A 21,785-nucleotide genomic window follows, 5' to 3' on the forward strand; every position below is an offset into this window, starting at 1 on the left:
TCCTTAAATGTGGTAATAACTATTCTGCATTCAGAGTACCTATAGAAATAAACAAAATTTGTCTTAGCTGTGTTTATGGTGTTATTATATGATCTACTTTGGTAAAAGATTTTATCCATATTCCCAGTAAGAGTTAGTATAACCAGAGGACTACTGATTGCATTTTTGCTGCATTTGAAAGGATCATGCTTTTTTGGAATTATTAGATTTAGCTGACAAAGGCAAAATCACCTAATAAAATAATATCTCAAAACAAATATGATTCAAGATGGCAACCAATCTAAAGTGTATCTGCAGAATAACAAGTAAGATGTTTGATTTACCACCTTTAAAAACTCCTTTCTGTATGGTAGTAAAACCAGACAGAGACAAGTGGAAAATCTCTTTTGTCCTTTATTATATGGTATTTGAAAATAAATAATAATGATAATAATATATTTATTGTATAATAAATTAGATCATATAACTGAGGCCTTAAAAGTAGCTTTCAATGTTCTAAAGTGGCAGGAGAAGAAAAGCTTAGGACACTGCTGATGTAATATTTCATGTTGAGAACCCCAAGCTGTCACACTGCCTCCACCCAGGTTCAAGGACTTCATCTGAAGCACAGGCTGTTCTTAAAACAGGAACATAAATTCTCCCTTATGGTACCTTGATGCTTGTCAATGTTGTAATTTTTATTTATTCTTTTTAGGTGATGACTGTTCTGTTTTCAGCCATGACCTTCCCAGTTATATTAAAGATAATTTTGAATCAGCAAGAGTGACTGAAATAAACTGGGAAACCATTCAGGGTGGAGTTATAGGGAATGGGTGTGGACAACTAGCACCATATGCACATGGAGATTCTCTGTATTTCAATGGATGTCAGATAAGGCAATCTATAACCAAGCCCCTGGATTTGACCCGAGCAAGGTAATTTATGTTATCAAGGATCTGAACTGCTCTCTTTAAAATCAGGGTGAGAAATTTAGTGTATTACTGAATGCAATGGCAATTTGGGAAATTATAGGTAGGGATGAGTGGGAATAACCTTAAAATTTCAGGGTTTATTTTGCAATATGGGTCCTATGCATGGAGGGAAGAGTTGGTTCATACCCAGTGGCCCCGCCCAAAATGTTGCTGTGCCCCACTGACCCCAGATCCAACACCCATGCATTGAGCAACACTTCTGAAAAGATGCTCTTGCTTACATGCAGCATAAATGCTCTATACCGCAGTCATACCGAGCACCTAACCTCATACAGCTGTATGAGCACAGATGCTTCTTTTCTGATGTGCCACTGGTGTGCGAACGTTGCGGATGGATTCATCAGGCACAGACCCGTTCCCCAATCCATATAGACTAAATGCATAGAGGGCACAACTCTGAATACACCTATAAATCCATCTCACTGAAGGGTTGCTGGGTGAGTGGTGTTTCCAGGCTAACCAAAGAAGAGTGTGACTCTCTGAACATATACTCTGCATAGAAAGTAGTTGATGCTAGATGGGTGGATTTTGGTGCTACTTGGAAGGTCAAGCAAACACTCATCATTCTCAAATGTTAATTAATGATCCTGTTCAGAAGACACCTTAAAACATGGCTTTAACCACAGTGGTTAAGCCAGAAAGCCAGGCTGTGTTCAGAAGACACCTTAAACCATGTCTTTAACCATGGCGAATAATGCAAAAGCTAGGGCTGTGCACCCACCCCCAATCTGCCTCGAAGGCTGATCTGGAGCCCCAGAAGCAGCCCCAATCTGCCTTGAGAGTGCCCAAACTGCCTTGGTGCCGAAGCCGAGGCGAGAGTCAGGCCCTCTGAGGCAACTTGGATTTTTCTGGGTGCCGGCTGCACAGCCAGCACCCAGAAAAGTCTCCCCTTCCCCACTAATGTGCTGTCACCAAGGTGGGTAAGCCCCCCTCCCCCTTCCCCACTTATCTGCTGCCGCTGGCGGATGCAAGGGCGGTGGCGGCAGATGGCAGGTAAGCCTCCCCTCCCCCTTTCCCTGCTGCCTCTGTCCTTGTGTCTGGCAGCTTCCACTGCCGCCGACACATAAGCCCGGCGAGGGACCCACCGAGGACTGGCTCCAAAGCAGCCCAAAGCTTTGGAGCCAATTGGCTTCAGATTCGGGCCACCTCGGCCTTCACCCGAACCGCCTCGGATCTGTGATTCAAAGGTCCAAATCACCCCAATCCAGGGTTCGGATCTGAGGCAGTGCACAGCCCTAGTTAAAGCCATGATTTAAGGTGTCTTCTGAACGGGCCTGTTGTATGGCAAAGTGCTGTCCTGATTGCATTAGGATGCCAGGGACTGTAGCTTTTGCATGTCCAAGCATTCCATAACCTGAGGAACAGAGGGTTAGGATGCTCTCTTTTCCACGTCAATAGAGGGAGGACGTCTATTTGTTTCACGTCAATAGAGGGAGGTGATTTGCATTACAAACACATCTTGACATGGATAGACATCTCTGGCTACCTAGCCATGACAGAAAAGACGGAGACTGAGAAACAGAAATGGGAATGTGGGGGATTAATAGAAGTTTGCTGGTGCGCTCTCGTAACAGACTACATCAGACCACACATGTGCCTAGAGGTTCATGAAAGAATTAAGAAAGAATTATTGGGAAGAATATAAAGTGATACGTGTGTTTTTTATAATGGTCAGTTTGGGAAATAATTTTGCACCTAATTGTGAATTAAAGTATATCTTCTCTTTTATATCACCCTTTCTTGTGTGTGTGTTTTCCAGCAAAATAATGTTTGTTTTGCAAATTGGAAGCCTTTCACAAACTGACAGTTGCAACACCAATTTGAGTGATCCAAACACTGTGGACAAAGCAGTGTTGCTCCAGTACAGTGTAAATAATGGAATCACATGGCAAGTCATTGCACAGCATCAACCAAAGGACTTTATACAAGCCCAAAGAGTGTCTTACAATGTACCACTGTAAGTACCTGGCATTACACTGCAAACTTGCAGCAGAAAATCCATACAAAAAGAACTGAACCATTGATATTAAAGTAAGGGGGAAGGATCCAAAACTAAAATGTGTCTTGGCTTGGAGGAGCAGGAGTGTGATTGCTTTTAAATTATTACTGAAAGAAGACCACCATTTTTAATTTAAGAAATAAATTGGGTTTTTTTAACATTTTGAGCTGTGAAATAAAAGCATTGACACAAGCTATTATTTTCTGAATTAACATAGCTGAAGTGAGAATTATGTGGTCTACATTCACTCATCTGTTTCCACATATGACATTCTAAAGGCTTACAGAAAATACTATAATGCTGATAAATCTTAAGACTCTGGCAGGATCTACCCTACTGCTTTAAAATGGTTTATAATGGTACTGACAACTGTTGGGGCCCAGTTTTCAAAGTGTTAAATCCTGCTTGGTGTAGATCTGGCCGAGGCGCTGACATTCAGCAGCAAATTCAGGATTCCAAATTGGTCTTGGGGCATTTGCAAAGAAGACATGGATGGGGAAAGGGGTGCTTAATACTTCTATTACCAGCTACTTTTCTTCTGCAATCTCTCAGTACTTAATTCTAGTATCATACATCCAGGGGGGTGGATTGAACCTGTTATCCCTTGATAAAACTTGCAGCTAATGATAGTTCAGACAATGCATCTGTCTTTTATTTAGTATTTATTTTTTATTTACTATCAGATACATTTTCAACTTGCTAGTCTGCATTTTTTGGAATAAAGTGTGATATACAGATTTTAAAAAAAGGTAAGACCACAAGAGCCAGACACTTAATGAAATCCAGGCTGCATTTTCATGATTCTAGCATCTGCCTGAGAACTACAAGAAGTGACTCAAGGACAAACCATAATACATGCTGTACATTTCTTTTCTCCTTTCTAAAATGGCTCCTCTGTCTGCCACTTTAGGGAGGCACGAGTGAAGGGAGTGCTACTTCGCTGGTGGCAGCCCCGCCACAATGGCACAGGCCATGATCAGTGGGCTCTGGACCATGTAGAAGTCGTTCAGTGAGTATCAGCATCACCTCATATCACCATCGTCTCCATCCTGGGAAGTCTTGGTTATCCCTCCAATTTGTCACAAATGTTTGATTTAGTAAGGAGTTGCTTCTGTTTAAAAGAGATTAGGGAAATGTTTATTTTGAGGCAACTGCAAAGCAAAGGAATGGGGAAAAGATCGGGTTTAAAGTGCTTGTGAATGCTAGTGTACTTGTGCATCAGTGCCTTATGCAGTGGCAGTTTAAAAGCATGTGTGCTTTGAACAGTTAAACTGGCCTGTAAACCTGATTTGCATTCTTTGCAGTATGAATTCAAAGCAGTAAGATTGTGTTGCTTTTATACAGAGTAATATTGCACGTGTTCAGAAGACACCTTAAACCACGGTTTTAACCACGGTGGTTAAGCCAGAAAGCCAGGCTATGTTCAGAAGACACCTTAAACCACGGCTTTAACCACAGTGAATAAGGCTTTTTGGTTTAAGGTGCCTTCTGAGTTGGGCTTCAGCAGTTACAGCTAATGCCTTAATTGTTTCCTTTTTTCTTTTTTCTTTAGTAAGCAGGATACTGTTGAGAAACAGGGTTCATTATAGCAGATTACTATGGGCAGAGAGCACTATATCCATTCCCTTGCCACAATTTTACCAAGTAAAAGTGTCTTCGCCCTTTTGGATCTTCCCCAGCTAAAATGGTCTCAGTCTCAGAATAACCAGTTTATGCTTATTACATCACATAAAGATGATCTACTTTTTCTCTGACAATTTAGTTCCTGAAATTCTATTGTCATGACGGGCTGGGATTCATCGCTACAGTGGTTGGCTGAGAGAGGTGTGCCTTCCCAATAGCTAGGTTCAAATGTTATTTTATTGAAAACTTTTAAAGAGTCAGCCTGATAGAAACTGAAGCTTAGATTAATCTTCAAAAAAATCATTAGCTGTTAAACTATTGGCTTCTTGATTCAAATTTAAACTAGGGCTGGAAGTATTAATTGGTAACATATTTTTCTTAATAATTATAATTTTATTAATAACCACTTTACCTGCGGAAAGTGCTTGTAGCACTATTGGATCAGGTTCTGGCCCTGATCCAGTTAACATTAGTTGTGATTAAGTCATATGTTAATCAAATCCAAGGCTCACTGAATGTATTGACAACTAATGTTAACTGGGTTAGAGCAGAGATCTACACTCCCTGACCCATTCTTTCCCCTCCGCTCCATGAGGCACAGGGGATTGCAAAGGAGGGGGGGAACCGGAGAAAACTGAGTGGAGGCACCTTGCATGAGCTCCCGCTTGCACCAAGTGCCTCTGCCTAATTTTTGCCAGCTCCCCCTCCCACCGCTTCCCATGCCATTCTGGAGGGTCCTCTGGCCCTCAGGAGCAGCTTTGTGGGGCTGCAGTGGGGAAGAGGGCAGCAACGTAGTGTTGCTGCTTGACCATCCTTCTGCTCACGCAAATCAGGACCCAACCCATTGGCTTTAAATGGATGGTTCGACTCACTTTGTGGGTTAGCTGAGAAAATCTCTTACCATCATTAAATAGCCTTAAAAAGTCTATTGCATTTAAAGGCGGTAAATTTACTTGTAAAAAACCCCCACTTTAGTCTATCGACAGCCCTAATTTAAATGAATGAAGATGACAATAGCCACTCAGATGACTTCATCTCTAGTTAGTCCTGTTCTCTTATGCGCTGAAAGGCACCTGCTTGCATGGCACCCATGCCTACCACAAACTACAGCCTTATCCAGTACTAAGTACTTTTTCACGCTTGGCTCCCCCCCCCCTCCACTTTATTTTACACACCTTGCTGGGCTCTGCCTCCATAACATCAAAATTTAAATTTGAAGTATAATAAGGATGGACCTTATTCTTGACTTGCCTGGTGCATTTGATTAATAGATAAATAAAATACTACATTTTGAGGGTGTTCATCTATTCCAAATAAGGTTAAGATATGGGTAGTATCAGTAAATCCCAACTCTCCCAATTTAAGATGTACATCATTAAAAAACAACGGAAGGAAAGTAGAATCAGGGGGGAATGGAGGTTTCATATCAAAGCAGGGAAAGGATATCTCTTACCATGAGATCCGTCAAGTTTTATTTCATCTGTATACTGTTTTTCTGTTGCAGTGTTTTCAAAATCGCTTACAAAAATAATAGGGCCATCATAAAACATATTAATGTTTCTCAGTTAATTAACCCATATGCAATAATATATGCTAATACCAATCCTAATTCTCTGAATGCTGTTGCTTATGTAACCAAAATAGCACCATCTACACACAAGTGGAAGGTTTCAGCAAGTGTAGGGAAACCACAAGGTTTGCAGAAGTACAAAAAAAAAAAATCTTTAGGGAAACAGCCCAAACACCCTAGTGAGGTCTGAACATATTCAATAGCCGCAGAACACTGCGTGAATGTTGAAAGGAAAAAATGGAATACTAGGTGGGAGGTGGGAATGGAGTAGAAGGATGGAGGGATAGAAACATAGGATGGATAGAAACATACATATAAAAGGATAGGTAACAACTGACCCCTCAGACCTGCTCTCAGGCCAATCTACCATCTGAAAGTATCAACACACTGGGCCTCACAAATCTCCTTGGAAACCATACTGAGTAGACCCTGTTCTCATGAGGTCAATCTCCTATAAGAACTGGTGGCTCCAGAAGTAATAAAACTTAATTCATTGGAGCAGAGAGAGAATCTAATTACTCTACCTTTATACTTATAATATGGCCAGTTCACACATAGTTCCAGCAGGTTTCTGTTTTGTACACAGCTCTGGCTTATGCACCTCCCCTCTGTACTCAGAACCTGAATAGGATGTGTAAACATAGATTACAGATATTTCCTGACCAATATGCCAAAGTTATTGCCTAGATAACTTTGCCAAAAGTTATCTAGATGCCAAAGTTTTTTCCTGACCAATATGCCAAAGTTATTGCCTAGATCAAAGGTTATAAGTACACTCATAAGCAATATAATGATATATATATATAATTTTTTAGCCCCGTTTGTTATAACAGGGAAAAAATTCCCAATATTGATAGCAAAAATGTAACGTGCAAAGGAAGGCAAAAATATGGTTCCATCAATATCTCTCAGCTCATGCAATAAAGGTCTCAAAATTTTGTCTGAACACAGTATAATTAATTCCATATTTAGCTATGTTTAAATTCATTTTACAGCTAATTGTTGAATTAATTATTAAAATAAAAGCATGTAAAGCTACCAGAATGTTTGTTCAATCTCTTTTTCTTTAGTTGTATTTCTAATTGCAGAATATTTGCTTGGAAAAACTTGTTTTAGGTACATCACTCACTGGGACATGCTTGGGGTGTGTATGTTCTTTTAGGATAAAGATCTGTTTCCCCAGGAAATTATTTTTCTCTCTCTTTGCATTCCTGTATTTACTCTCTTTGAATAGTCTATAGCAACTTTGTATTCTCAATGCATGTCAGTTTGCCCCTAATGAAAGCTCACAGCCTGGTGCACAGTGGAACACACTCCTTTCTGCATGTCCACCTTGAAGAACCATGTACACTTTGTGAAGAGGGCAAGCCCTTATAAATGTTTTAAGAAATAGTGGTCTCTCTGGTCAAAAGATACTAATAGCAGAAGGATGAGGCTTGGTCTCCCATTCTTTGTGCATTTGTGACTCCCATAAAAATGTTAATTGCATATAAAGTTGGGAGGAGCCTCAAAATTCTTTTTACAGTATTAATCTTATCATAAAACCAAACATTGGAAGCCATAACATTATGAATTTGGGCTTTAAGCATGTTGTTAATTTTTCCATAACCATCACCACCAACATCATGCTTTTCATGATGGAAATGATTTCATATTTTGGTACAAACGAATTTTAAAGATTTGGTTGCAAAGAATTGTTGTGCTTTTTAAAAAAACAGAATTAAACTATCTTCTAGTAGTAACAACGTGCATTTATTTAGACAGCCATCTTCCTTTGCTTCATCTCAGTACAGAGCTATTTTTATATGTATAGCAAAGATTATATCTACTCTAGCATAGGAGAAAAACTGTTAAAATATTGCAACATTGGGTTTTTCTACACGAAGCTGTTAATCTACTCTATCTACTTTGTTTTGCCACAGAATTGAGATCCGAGCTCTGTACAGAGTGCTTCCTTTTCTGCTACACTGTGGCATAACAGAATAATGCATATACACAAGTAGAAAAAGCATTTTGTTTCACTTACAGAATACCGCATTTCCCCTGCTTTTTAAAAAAAAACTTGCCAAAAGTGGCACTGGAGGATCGTGTCATTGTCTAAAGAACCGATAAACAACTATGAGCAGGGAATGATGAATGCATAATAAATGCCTCATGTAGAAAAGCTCATTATGCTAACTTTCCCATAATTTATTTCAACTTTTAGTGTGATGTAGGTTGTATTTCTAGAAATATTCATGCTTGTAAAATTATTTGAATAATGAAACAAACAAACATTTTAAAACCAGTAAGTAATTTGTTTAATTTTTATTTTTAAAAGAGATGAAAAATCCTATATTGCCTCTAAACCTCATCAAGCTTTTATGACTAATCACAGTGCTGCATGCATTGAAATACATTTTCTAATTTGTGTTGTATTTCATTATTTGCTGTCATTGGTTTTACACTAGAGTAAGGTAAGTAATTTCACTACCACAATAGCAGTGCAGCCATTATATTTTTTCAGTTATCAGTTCATTCACTTAGCCAATGCTGATAGTTGTGATTTCAAGCTGAAATTGATCCGATTCAGTTGCATCCTCATACATGGGAGTCTGAATAGCATTTTATGTAGAGTTGGGATCCTTGCGTTTATTTCAAGGCTAGCTGCAAATTAGTACCCTTTCCAGTGTTCAATTTTTACTGCTCTCAGTATACTTTCGGTAGAAAAGCAGTTTATAAATATTTAAAATACATAAAGCCCGGGGATTGATTGGAGGCTACATGATGCTGATTTAGCGTTAAACGCAATGAGGTCTGGTGAATGTCTTAGGAGTTGCACATAACCCTGCTGAGCCTTCCAAAGGATGAATAGGATATAAAGGTGTTCTCTGATGTAAACACATAATAAACTTGTTCTTTGATGTACCCAGAACTCCTACATGCATTGGAGTCTCTAGTTATTTCAGTTTGTGAAAACAATTCACATGCATGGAGGTATATAAGTGTGGATTGGCTTTCTCCGTTTATAAGAAGGGAGAAGTCCTTGAAATTTTCAGTCATTAACCCTCATTCTGATGAGGCATGGCTTTTTCTGCTTGGTAGGGGCAAGGAACATATACATAAAGCATTAATAGCCTAAACAATAAATAACTCCTGTCTGGGCTGCATCACTTTATCTGCCTGGGGTAAACTGTATCAGTAGTGCAGTGGAGCCTCACATGACCGAACGCTCCTCCATACATTGATGTTCTCTACACAGAAATTTAATGTGTTAGGGGAAAGACCAGCCTAGAATTCTTCTCTTTGACATCTAGTTTGCTACATGAAGGGAACGTTTCGTTTGGCAGAGCGTTCAGTCATGTTAGTCCCCACTTCTGTCTAACCCCCGTGAAAACTAGGCCAAAGGACTTCATTATTTTCAAAAAGAGGAAGTTTTGACAAACTGGGCAAGAGGCATCATAGTTTGCCTTTTTTTATTTGGCACAAACGGTTAGATTCTAAATCTGCTGCCTTGTTATTTGGAAATAGGATAATTTTCGGTTAAGTGGTGTTCCAAAAGGATTCTAAAGCAGTTGTGTTTTCCTTGCAAAGTAGATGCTTACAGCCCAATTCTGTAGTGAAGATAGTTGCGCTTCCTGCATAACTAAACCAGCATTCAGTCTCCTTATCAAGGGGAAGTTTCCCCTACTATAGGTATTTATTTATTATTACATTTTTATACCGCCCAATAGCCGAAGCTCTCTGGGCGGTTCACAAAAATTAAAACCATAATAAAACCACCAACAGGTTAAAAGCACAAATACAAAAGGTAGGGCTAGTGCAAGTTCTTAGTGTTAACAGAAGACAACCACCACTTCTGCAGCCACACTATCTATGGGCCAGCATCATGCCCCAAACATCCCATCCTATGTGCCCCTGTTTTAATGCATCAATTCATATATTAAGCTCTTTTATCATGCTTTGAGATATTAATATTTGTTTTTACGTATGGGCTGTTTAACATTTGAAAAGTGTCTGTTGGAGGAAGGCTAGGTCAGGTTTTATTTTGTCTATATGAGCAATCACACCCAACCTCAGGCATGTGCTCAAATAGACAAATTTAACGTGTGAGCCGGGACATCCTTGATATGCCCAGTAGCAAATCCTATGATTGTGGTGACTAGGTAAAGTACTATTACAGTAAAGGAACTGCTGGTGGCCATATCCTTGATCAGCTGGTTTACACACTATCCACTAAGAATAGTTTAAAGTGCTGATATATGGCTGGGAGAAGTATGTTCATTTTTACTTTTACAAGCAGCACTAATGCGTCCAGTAATGAATGGCTAAAATTGATATGTATAAGGAAGGCATATGGGTCAGAAGGACCCCTGGGGACATAAAGTCTGTTTCTGAACACACCCCATGTGATTCCTTCAGTGCAGGAAGAGTTATTCTACAATAGAACAAGAGTAGGTTTGACTCTCATCCTAATGATGTTCGGAGAGCAATACTATATTCTCTGCTTGTTAGTAATTGCTGCCATTACTGACTATGCCATTCTCATCTACAGCATACAGTAACAGGGGGCTTCCATACAGAGGGTGCCTAGTGCTACCATTCAGAAGGCATTGTGCAGGAATTCCGTCTTCTTTTCTTTAACAGATTTTCTGCAGTAAAAAAAAAAAAAAGATGGAAGAAGTGATGGGAATAAATGGGAGGATTACAAATGGAACATGATATCTGGACCTCCCGTAAAATTCTGTGAATGAGGCAGGTTGATGACTCGATAAAAGCCTTGCCTTGGAGTACAGAGGCTATATTCAGGAACATAATTAGGGATGCAGATGAAATCTGACTACATACAAATGACTGCGCTGTCAGGATTAGGTTTTGTCCACCCATCAATGCTATCACGGATTTCAGCCCTCTTCATTTAGAGAAGTGAACGTCAGCCGTTCATTTGGGAGAGGGTAATGTGGCAGTGTTTGCATACCATCTAGAGGACAAGAGGGTGCATGACCAGACCTGGGAACTAACTTGCACATAGATAATACCACCACCTCTCAGCAATGCCCACTGGTGATTTTGTATCTGTCCAAGAGGATTGTCCCTATGCAATAGAATTAGCAAACAGAAATGAACAAATAAAACTAGAAGCTTACCACTGGTGTTGAAGCATTTCAGTCTTTGTGGCTAACACCAACTCTGATTTTAGGATTTATCTATTTGCCGGAGCAATCCTATGGTCCCTGAAACATTGGCCACAGGATATAGCAGATCTCTCCCTCCAAGGTTGGAGACAGAGCTCCACCCTTGGAGGAAGAGATCCAACTTTGGTGTGTGTCCCCCATGGAAACACGTGCCTTGCTCATCCCTCTGACATCAGAGCTCCAACATTGGAGAGTGGGGAAAGGAAGATTGGGGAGGGGGGTATGGTGTCAGCGGATTGGAATCGAAAGCACTCCCAATATGAAGGATAATTTACAACCATCTTGGAGCTGGCATAAAGGATCTCCCTTCCATTGATTGCAATGGAAGGGAAATAGGGTGTTGTTTTTAAAGCAACAGAAAAAGTGAGGCAAATGCTACTCATTCTGTACTTCCATCCAGGAGTCTGGCAGGGTTTTTGGATATATTAGACGTTCCAACATCAGATCACTCCAAACTGAAAGGTAGGATTGCCCTGTAAACAGAGTAACTGCAAAAGACAATTATGGCAAAAAGCTGCAAAACTGAAATTCTTTCAACACTTCAATTGTGTTTCTCAGAAGTCAAACAAGGATTATTAGTTTAGCATAACAAAATGTCAATTTTCTATCTGGATATGTTCTTTATCCACAATGTATTTAGTATTCCAGTAATTGGGGTGTGTTTTGTCTTCCCAATATCTAATTCTCACTTTAGGAACTCCAGTGTGTTTCAACCCCCGTGTATATGTTTACCCATCACCATTAGAGATCTAGGGTCTGACCTAAACAGGTGACAATGTTTAATTTATGTTAACGCTCTCACTCTGTTCCTGAACTGAATGACAATGAAACACAGCAAAGGTTGGTTATGGTCTGCATTGCACACAGTGGGCACAATCCAAAACTATGCATGACCATCTCACTGAAATCAATAGGACATACTTGAGCACACAGTAAAATGCTTAAGTTCTACCGCTGTAAATAGAACATGAGACAAGCCGACTGGCTCTGGATGGTTCCACATCATTAGTGACAGCAGCAATGCGAAATACTAATTCAGATTAATAAAGAATTACATGAATGCAAATGGCCATTTAAAGCAATGTGTGTATTGGTAGAAGAATGTAATCTACAGCCTATGCGCTGGGGAAGATCTTTCCAAAATATATATGAAAGGACTTTAAGCTCTTCTCTTCCATCCTCTTTCCATTGAACAGCACTCGCAAACAAAATTACATGATGAATTTTTCACGACAACATGGGCTCAGGCATTTCTACAACAGAAGACGAAGGTCACTTAGGCGATACCCATGAAGAACAAGACATTTCTTTTCTTTCTCTTCCCAATCTGTGATGTGTCGCTTTCCATTCTTTTCAATCTAGCACTGCAGTCTGGCTTATCAGGACTTTTTCTTGATGAATATTTTGAAAGCCTCCATCAAGACAGAGCGTTACACCACTTTTTTCGCACTGTGATCTAATGAGAAGTGACTTATTTTCTCATAAGTAAATGTTTTTAATGTTGATGTGTCTGTGAAAAATTGTGATCTGTTGTAATACCAGTTACAGTGGCAGTATTGGAAGTAAGCAACTGGCTCTGTTATTAACAGGAAAAACAAGCATATATTACATTTAAGCACAAAAGACTTTTCATATTTTTGGTCAGAAATGACAATGTTAAGTACAATATTTAACATTTTTTGTCACATAGGTATTTAAATGCACTGTATTTCTGCTCTGTATCATATTTTATATGATTAAGTTATCATTGTTTGTTCTCTTTTTATTCTCTTCTACAACTGGACATGTCGGCACTGTATTGACTTGTTATAACAATTTCCTGCTGATTTGGGGCTTACAGTCTGATACTATGCGTAAAGCAAACAAATGCCTAATCAAAAAGGAAACTGCAGAAGTTGTTGAACAAGACATTAATATCCCTCATTCTTACTCTTTGATATGCCTGTTGATTATTGTTGTTTTGTGAGCAAGAAAAATGCTTGACATTTAAACCTTTTCTACTAAGCAGCTGTGGATAAACCTTCTCCCCTTCCAAAGAGAAGCTCTCCTGTTTCCTTGTCCAAAAGTAAAACAATTCTCTGTGGATTATTTACTCACAGTAACTGCCATTTGGTCTCTGTAGTAATGGAGTGATTTGTAAAACAGTGAACGTTTCTTCGTGTTTATTTGTGATTTGTTTCTATTGAGGGTCATGTTTGTATCTTCTGATAATGTTGTACCTACACCAGCAACATAATGACCCTACAGCCCTAAACTGTCTATTATCATGAATTTTAAAAAATGTTTCACTCTTCAGTGAACTAAGCTAAAATTCCATGCTTCAATAAAGTTAATGTCAATGAACTATTTATGTGGCCTTTTTCACAGCTTATTGGGGATTGGAAATGATTATGAATTTTACATAACGATACAACCTACAGGTTTCATACTGAAGAAACACTGGAGATCATGTGTCACAAGAGGCAATGATTATGTCTACTCCTGAATCAAACTAATTTTTGCACCCATACGCCTAGCGTAAGAATGCATTGCAAAAAAGAACTGGTCGGCTCATGTATCATATCATGTTATGATCAATCCTGTTCCCCTTAGTGTGGGGAAGGCGTTTCAGGCTATCAATCGGAATCAGATGCTGAACCAGAAGAAACAGGACTAGAAATGTACCAGCCTACACAGAAAGCGGGGGTGGAGATTCTCCCAGGCTCTTCAGCAGCCAGGGATGAAACTTCACTGGATTTTATCAGTGAAAACACTAACAACTCAGAGTCTGTGGGAACTCCACAATCCTCAGAGGGCGAAGGGACTTCAGAGTTGACTGATCCCAGAGTCCGCCACAGATTCAAAACAGGTGGAGCTAAAAGAAGGCGAGAAGCAATCAGCTCGGCTAGCTTCTCACCAAAGCCTTCTTTATTTATTACATTTATATCCCACCTTTTTTCCTCCAAGGAACCCAATGTGGCATACATAATCCTCCTCTCCATTTTTTTTCTTCAGAGGAATCCTCCTTAAAGTTAAAGGACTCAGGGAAAAAACCTTCCCTTTTGTTGAAAGGACAATTGTCTAGCTTAGTTACCCAAGTTTTAGCCTAGAGGAAAGTTCCAAGTGTCCAGACTCTCCTCATGCGTGAAGAGCTGTTTATTTGCTGAATAAAGTTTTGTGGATTACTTGGCAGACCTCTTTATTGACCTGCAGGGCTTGGAAACTCGACATATCACAAATGAAGTATTCTTGTTAATACTAGCTACACATTGTGATTGAGTACAACTGAGGGCTGCCTCATACATGACATTTTGCCCCACACCAAGATACTCTCAGGGCCTGCTCAGAAGTTACTTGCCTACCCAACCATTCCCAAAAGTAAGCATAGCGAGACTGGTAGTGACTGTTTACCTACGTAGATCATGAACACCTCGCCCAAGACTTATCCTACTTCAGGAGTTTATATTTATATTCTACATATACGGAGGACATGCACAAGTCCGGCACCTACTCCTGCTCTCATAGGGCATGTCTACACCTCCCCGTGGAGGGGGGATGATCTTGCGATATGCTGATCGCGAGATCCCCTCAGTTCATATGCAGCGCGCAACATCCTGGGAGGAAGGAGGGCATTGCGCCCGCCATTTTTGTTTGTTTTTTAAGAAAAGGAGCTGGAGCGCACCTGCGCTCTAGCTAAAAAGTAAAAAAAAAAGGAGGCCCCGACCCCACTCCCTTCCCCACCTCAGATGGGCATGGAGTGCTTGCCCTCTGCCTGGTTCCTGGCTCCTCATGTTTACTCGCAAGGAGCCAGAACAAAACTGGGACGGCTGCCCACACAGTCTTGGGATAAATCTGGCTAAAAGCCTTCCCGGTAATCCCGGGGAAATGGAGGGATCATCCCTCCCTGCCTCTGGGATGCCCTGTGCGTCATGTGATTCCGGGGTGATCCCTGGGATAAGGCAACGTCGAGACATGCCCATAGAAGTAGGTGGGAGGATGGGGAATGTTTCCTCCAAACAGTCCCTTTAGTCCAGCAGGGGAAGAGGAGTGGAAGTGTTACACTGACACAATTGCTTATTTGGCTTTAAGTACAAGTGTAGCAGTCTAGGTGTATGCATTCACAACCTCCCCTGTCCCCGAAGTTAGGCATTCAAAGTGTGGCTAGATTTTCACTGGTCTTGATACACTTTAACATAAAAGGAACCCGACCACGATTAATACTAATCGTCTTACATGACTTGTCGTGTAAGTCAGGGGTGCAGAACTCAGGCCTGGGGCTCAAACCCAGTCCTCCCCTGACCCCACCCCTTTTCTCACAACCACTAATAATTTGGTGGTTTCTCAGCTTTTGTGCACTTTTGCTCTCCACTCTAAAAGATTGAAATGTCTCTCCTAAGGCTTAGTTACTGGCAGCAAGAGCTTTGAGCTAAAAATAAGCTTATATTTTTGGCCCCACCCTGTTTTGCTTTCAAAGCTACCCATCATTGGAATGCAGTCGCCAAGACCTTCTCTGACATGGAATTCAGTCCTTGGGCTGCAAGAGGTTCAACACCCCTGCTGTAAGTCAAGCCAATATTTTCTTAACTCCTCCTCATGCCCTATTCTCCTACATCAATACTTTAGGTTAATAATCCTCCATGTGGAAAGCAGGCTGCAGAACTTCGCCTCATAGGACCTAGGCAGAACATTTCCCTTCTCCATGCTTCTTTTGTGCCTGGTGACCATAGCCATGGGAGTGTACCTCATCATGCTGACATAATCTAGCAGTTTGCTCTTCCCCAGGCTTCCAGTGCTGGGCTCAAGTTACAGGAAGCCAGACATCAGGAAAATCTTCCTGACTGTTAGAGCAGTATGACAATGGAACCAGTTACCTAGGGAGGTTGTGGGCTCTCCCACACTGGAGACATTCAAAGAGGCAGCTGGACAACTATCTGTCAGGTATGCTTTAGGATGGATTCCTGCACTGAGCGAGGGGTTGGACTCGATGGCCAACTCTACTATTTTATGATTCTATGCACAGCTCTCAGCAGGAATTGTGCCACGGTCAGGACTCGAGGGGGGAGCCAGTTGCACGAGCTTCCTATGCAAATCATCGAATTTCTTGGTTGCGATAGAGAATACTGTTCAGTTGGTGTCAGCACCTTTTATCATTTTTTCTTAAGAGAGGTAGCCATGTTAATTTGTTCCACAAAATTTATGCCTTTAAAAAAATGTTGCTCACAAGGGTCTTCACTGTTGAGTTCATTGTTATAATATCCATACTTGTGGCAATGTAAAACAAGGCAGTTGGCTGAGTTTATTGTTCACTTTGCTGCAAGTTTCTTGCATAACGACATTATGCGGAAAATATTAGCGACCGCAAAATCTCTTAAATGGAATTATGCACACACGTTTGTCAGTTCAAAAGTTTACTTACTGCAAGACAATGCAATATTGAAATGTTAACGCTATACTCATCATCTAAGAACTGGCAGGATTGCAGAGCTTTCTTATAAAATAGCAAGTTCAAGCAGATGAAAGTCAGACACTAGGCTCACCAGAAGCTCTTTACTATGACAACAGCCACATATTTTGGGCTCCCTGGTGTCTTTATTACTAGCAGCCTTGCCCAACATGGAGCCTTCCATATGCTGAGAGGCATAATCCAATACATCAGGAAGGTGCATGGTTTGGGAAGGCCATTCCCAAACCTCTTCAGAAATCTAGAATTCTGTTGCAGAGAAACCTATTATGGTATTGCTATAATAAAGAAACCTCCAGAAGGTGCTAAAACAAGATACTCCTGCTCCTGTATAGGAGCCAAGCACAAGCACTCTTTCTGCTGGCATTCTCCTTCCCCAGATTCTGGTCCAGGCCTAATTTCCTGCTTCCACTAAGAGCTGAGCACTGGGAAGAGTAGAATGCTGGACCATATCAGCATATGCAGTACTGACTTGGTTCATCTGACACAGAAGCACAGAGAAGCAAATACTCTGTCTGGCTCACACAAGGAGAAGCTTCTCTGCAGCCTGCTTTCTACATGAGGAGAAGCTTCTCTGAAGCCTACCCTTTACCAAAAAAGTGCCAAGTACTATATACTTCCCCAAACCAAGACAAGACGATCACCGAAGTAAATCTGGAAACATACGGTAGGGCCTGTTCAGCCAACAAGCTACACCATGGTCAGGCCACTAACACTTATTCAGTGAATAGTTAGTAACTGTGTTTAAACTATGGTTATGTAGCCACTATGGTTAGGAATGGATATTGATGGCAGCGAAGCATCCTATCCCAAGTGTGTGTTCACTCAAAATCAGGTTACCATGGCTGACTATTAACTTGCAGATAGTACTGGAGGAGTGATGCCACTTACCTTCTGAGTGATGCTCCCATGGGGAATGTTTTAAGGATGTTTTAATCATTTATGCTATGTTTTAAATCAGTTTTTAATGTATTTTATATTCATTGTTGTTCCCCGCCTTGATCCAAGTGGAGAGGCGGGTAAGAAATATATTATTATTATTATTATTATTATTATTATTAAAATAAGAAAACATAGTCGAGATCATTCCACCCTTATCTACTTGATTTGTACCCCACCTTTCTATATAAAAAATGGCACTCAAGGCAGATTATGGTCATAATTAAAATTGATTAAAACAATACAATAAAAACATAACATAAAGCAAGATGGCAAACAGGAGACTCATATACTACATTTGCTGTGGACCAATACTAATGAGATTGCCACTGAGTTATCTCAGAAGCCTCAGAGCCAGGGTATCCTCTCATTTTACATTGGGAAGGCTAACCTCTTTACTGGGGAAAAGTTTGACCTCAAGCAACCTGAGTGAGGAAAGGCTGCCACAGCCACCCACTCATATCCGCTGAAGAAGCTGACCAACAGCATTCCTGAGAGATACCTTCTTTGTTGAATCAAGTGTTGCACTAACACTACAAAGGAAGAATCACCATTAAATACCATAGTATACTCCAATTTAAGAATAACTTCCGGCATACTGAAACAGAAGCGTAAGTTTGCTACTTAATGATACTTGCATTGTAGTTTTAGACTGCAATCCTATTCACATTTACCTGGAAGTTAAGTCCAAATTGACAACTGAAAATTCTGTGTAAACATACACAGAATTATGCTGTTCATCCTATCAAATGAGTCAGGAATACTTTTTTTTTTAAAAAAAGGGTGACATCCTGGCATCCTGGATCTTAAACACATTATTTATCTGCATGTAAGTCTCACTCATTCTATTTATTTATTGCATTTTTTCAGACAAGAATTGTCTCCCAAAGCAACTCACATCAATGAAAAAGAGAAAGTCTTCAGGCTTACTAAAATGACAAAACAAACAAAAGGGAAGACAAGAAGAGGGAGATCAGTTTTACAAGGTCTGAACAAGGTGGTGAGCTACAAGCAGGCATTTTGTGCCAAACTAGGCTGATCTCCCCTTGCTGTTGTTCTTGCATGATTGAAGCTCTTGTTCCTTAAGCCAATTGATTACTTACTTCTGCAGCCCCAGGGCAACTGTCAGTTCTTCCTGAGAAGGATAGAGAACAAGCTCCCTGCAACTGCTCCTCCTCTGGCAGACAGACAGACAGATGGACCAGGTTGGTCTCCCCCTTGGCTTGATGTCATTCCTAGCAAGCAGCGGCTGTAACCTCCCAATGACCCGAACTCCCCTGGCTGACGACAGAAGCTAGTATGCTTCTCTTCTGCTCTCCAGTCCCAGGGCAACTGCTTTGGCTTTATATTAGTACTTTTTGGCTTCCCTCCTCTCCTTTTAAAAAATAGATACAATAAAATCAAACCATCACATTTACCGTTCCGTTTTGTCTCCGGGTTTCTATAGAATCGTACACACTTGCCTGGGAGTATAAGCCCCATAGGCTATAATAGGGCTTACTCTTGAGTAAGCATGCATGGAATTGCGATGCTGAAAAACCGCAGCCAGCTACAAAGCAATCCTCTGCATGTCTACTCAGAAGGGAGCAGAGTTCAACAGAGTTTACTCCCAAGTAAGTGGGCCCAGACTTGCAGCCTAAAAAGGTTTGTGGTCCCGCAACCTAGTTGAATCGCCTGCTTTTTAGCTCAGGCCTCGCCCCGACGAGCCAGAGCAAAGACAACAGCCGCCAGCCACTGTTATCAGTCACACAGCCCGACCGCCGACTCACGTTATTAGCAACATCCCTTCTCGGATGAAAGCGTGGAGAGACCTGCGCCTCGTTGCATGCTGGGACTTGTAGTGCTGCGGCGCTTCTCCAGTCATGCCCCTGAATTGAAGCAGGAACTAACGGTCCCAGCAGCGCTTGCAACACGGCTCGCGTCGTAGGAATCTTAAAAACCGCCCGCCCTTTTTGCAATGCCCAGTTTTGGGCCGCCTGGTTCCGGGAGGAGGAGACTGCTAGCTGGGGGTGGAGAGTCACCTCGGGTTACCGTGTAACTGAGGCGAGCCCCTGGTATTGCTGCTACCGGGCTTGGTTGCAAAGCCAACTTGGAGGCCGGGCAAAAGCAGAAAGGTGAGCAGCAGCGCGTGGCTGGTCTCGCATGGGCGCGCGGCGCGCGCAGTCTTCTTTCTGTATTTGGGAGAGAGGGAGAGCCCAGCCAATAGGAGAAGGCGGCGGGTGGGCACGGGCTCCTCTCCCCTCCCTCAAAATGCTGCCTTCTCTGTGAGTTTGGACTGAGCGCCTTTGCCCTGGGTCGAAGGCAGTCCGGGGGGCAGGCAGCCGCCTTCCCCACAGAGACAGGAGATGGATGGATGGATGGAGGGGTGCGTGGGTGGGGTTTTCTGGGAGTTGCCACCGTTATGCTAGTCCTCCCTTGCCTTTGACAGCAGCTTGGCACACAAGTTAAGCGGGGTGATTCCCACTCCCTCCCGCCCAGAGGTAAAATGAGAAATAAGCAGGATGATTCTCCTTTCCCTCCGCTCCCATAGAGGTAAAATGAGGGAAGCTTCACTTGCTTAATTTCTGTATGTCAAGCTGATGTGAAAGTCACAGGAAAAGGGGCACTTCTTTCTTTCTTTTTAATGCTAACCCTAACTGAGGAAGCGAGAGAGACCGAGGTTTTGGAATTAATGGCGTTTTGAAGTGGTCCTTTTTAGATGGCAACGTGTATGTGTGTCACTTTACTTACTTCAGAATGTGGTCAGCCGGCCCTGCTGAGTTTGTGCTCTCTAGCTCATGCCTCTCAGCGTGGCTCTGGGATTCTGCCCCAAAGTCTTCCCTCGACAACACTGCTCCTGCTTTATTCTTTATATGTTAAAATACGGCCAGTACTTACATGGCGAGATCTGAAGGACAAGCCAGGCTTGTTTTTCTGGAAGGAGAGGCACTTAAATGCCATTTTCTCTGCTCTGAAAGCCTTTGCCCTTCTAATGCATAAGGTTGGTTGAAGGAGTGAGAAAATGCTGCTTGGCCCCAAAGGTATTCTCTGTTTCACAAGGGATGAGCTCTAACTTTGAAAAGGGGGCTCCAGAGGGTGCTTCCTGTCATTTACATCAGTGCCTACCAAACTAGTTTGTGAAAGGGACCCAACAAGAGCAGATTTGTCTCTGGCCTTGATCTAGACACACAACTCTTGCCCAGAAGTTGTAAGAGGGCCCGTTTTTTGTGTCACTTTGCATTGGCACAACCCAAGAAGCCTTTTATAACCCACTTTTAGCCTACCATTTGGGATCCTTTCCTGATCCCTTTTACTGCAGCTCTCTTAATGACACCATTTCCCTCTCCATTTGTGTCACTGTTTCTGCACTTCCTCTTCTAATCATTCACCCTCTGCTTAATCATCTTTATGACAGAGATGATATTTATAATCAGAATTTCTAGACAGATGAGAATTGCCTGGCCAAAGTCTTCAGTTCCATTGACTTCTATGAAGGAAAGCAACCTTTGGTAGGGCAGGGCGCCTGTACTGATTTTGACCGGAAGAAATGGCAAGGAGGCTTTCTACCTCCATACATCATCTTTTGTGTATTCAATAAACTATTACACTGATCCATTTGTGATCTATATCATTTTCATCACCTTGGAGCCTAAGTTTAGACAGGAACCAGATCAATCAGGCTCCCATAAATTAAACAATCCAAATCATTGCCCCATATCTGAAGCCATCATGACTGATTTGGAATTATAACGAAAGATCTAGGGGGAGCCAGTGAACAAGAATTCCAAATTTAGTTGAAAGCCAGTTGATCACCTGATTTTTAAGCCTTGCTTGTTTATTCAAATCCCGTGATCACCTCTACCACATCTGATGGCTTCCTCATTTTTCCTACTGGTTATCTTCCCATTCTTAAATCCCACAGCAATGTTTCCGCTGCTATTTCCCCCCTCTTTGTTTAAAGTGTTTTTTGTTGGAAATGTTTATATAATGTTCATAAAATCTTTTTTTAAAGAACGGGGGGAAGGTAAAAAAAAAGTTAGCGTTGTACTTCTTTGATTGTGGTACTACTGTCAAATGTTCTAACGTGTTT

The 21,785-nt window shown here is 41.4% G+C and overlaps 2 protein-coding genes across 2 annotated transcripts in view; both read left to right on the top strand.

Annotated features, from left to right (window-relative positions):
• Nucleotides 1–13,680, top strand: part of RELN (reelin) — a 352,879-nt gene extending 339,199 nt beyond the window's left edge. The window contains 4 exon segments of the mRNA XM_063134189.1: nt 695–914; nt 2,731–2,928; nt 3,881–3,979; nt 12,534–13,680. Coding sequence (XP_062990259.1) covers nt 695–914; nt 2,731–2,928; nt 3,881–3,979; nt 12,534–12,630 — 614 coding nt within the window. The 3' untranslated portion in view covers nt 12,631–13,680.
• Nucleotides 13,681–19,759: 6,079 nt separating this feature from the next.
• The window catches only part of SLC26A5 (solute carrier family 26 member 5), a 40,724-nt gene continuing 38,698 nt past the window's right edge, over nt 19,760–21,785 (top strand). The window contains exon 1 of the mRNA XM_063134190.1: nt 19,760–19,830. The gene's annotated coding sequence lies outside the window, so the exon portion shown is untranslated. The remainder of the gene's footprint in view (nt 19,831–21,785) is intronic.

The sequence above is a fragment of the Elgaria multicarinata genome, chromosome 9, assembly GCF_023053635.1.
Source record: "Elgaria multicarinata webbii isolate HBS135686 ecotype San Diego chromosome 9, rElgMul1.1.pri, whole genome shotgun sequence".
Lineage (NCBI taxonomy): Eukaryota > Metazoa > Chordata > Lepidosauria > Squamata > Anguidae > Elgaria > Elgaria multicarinata.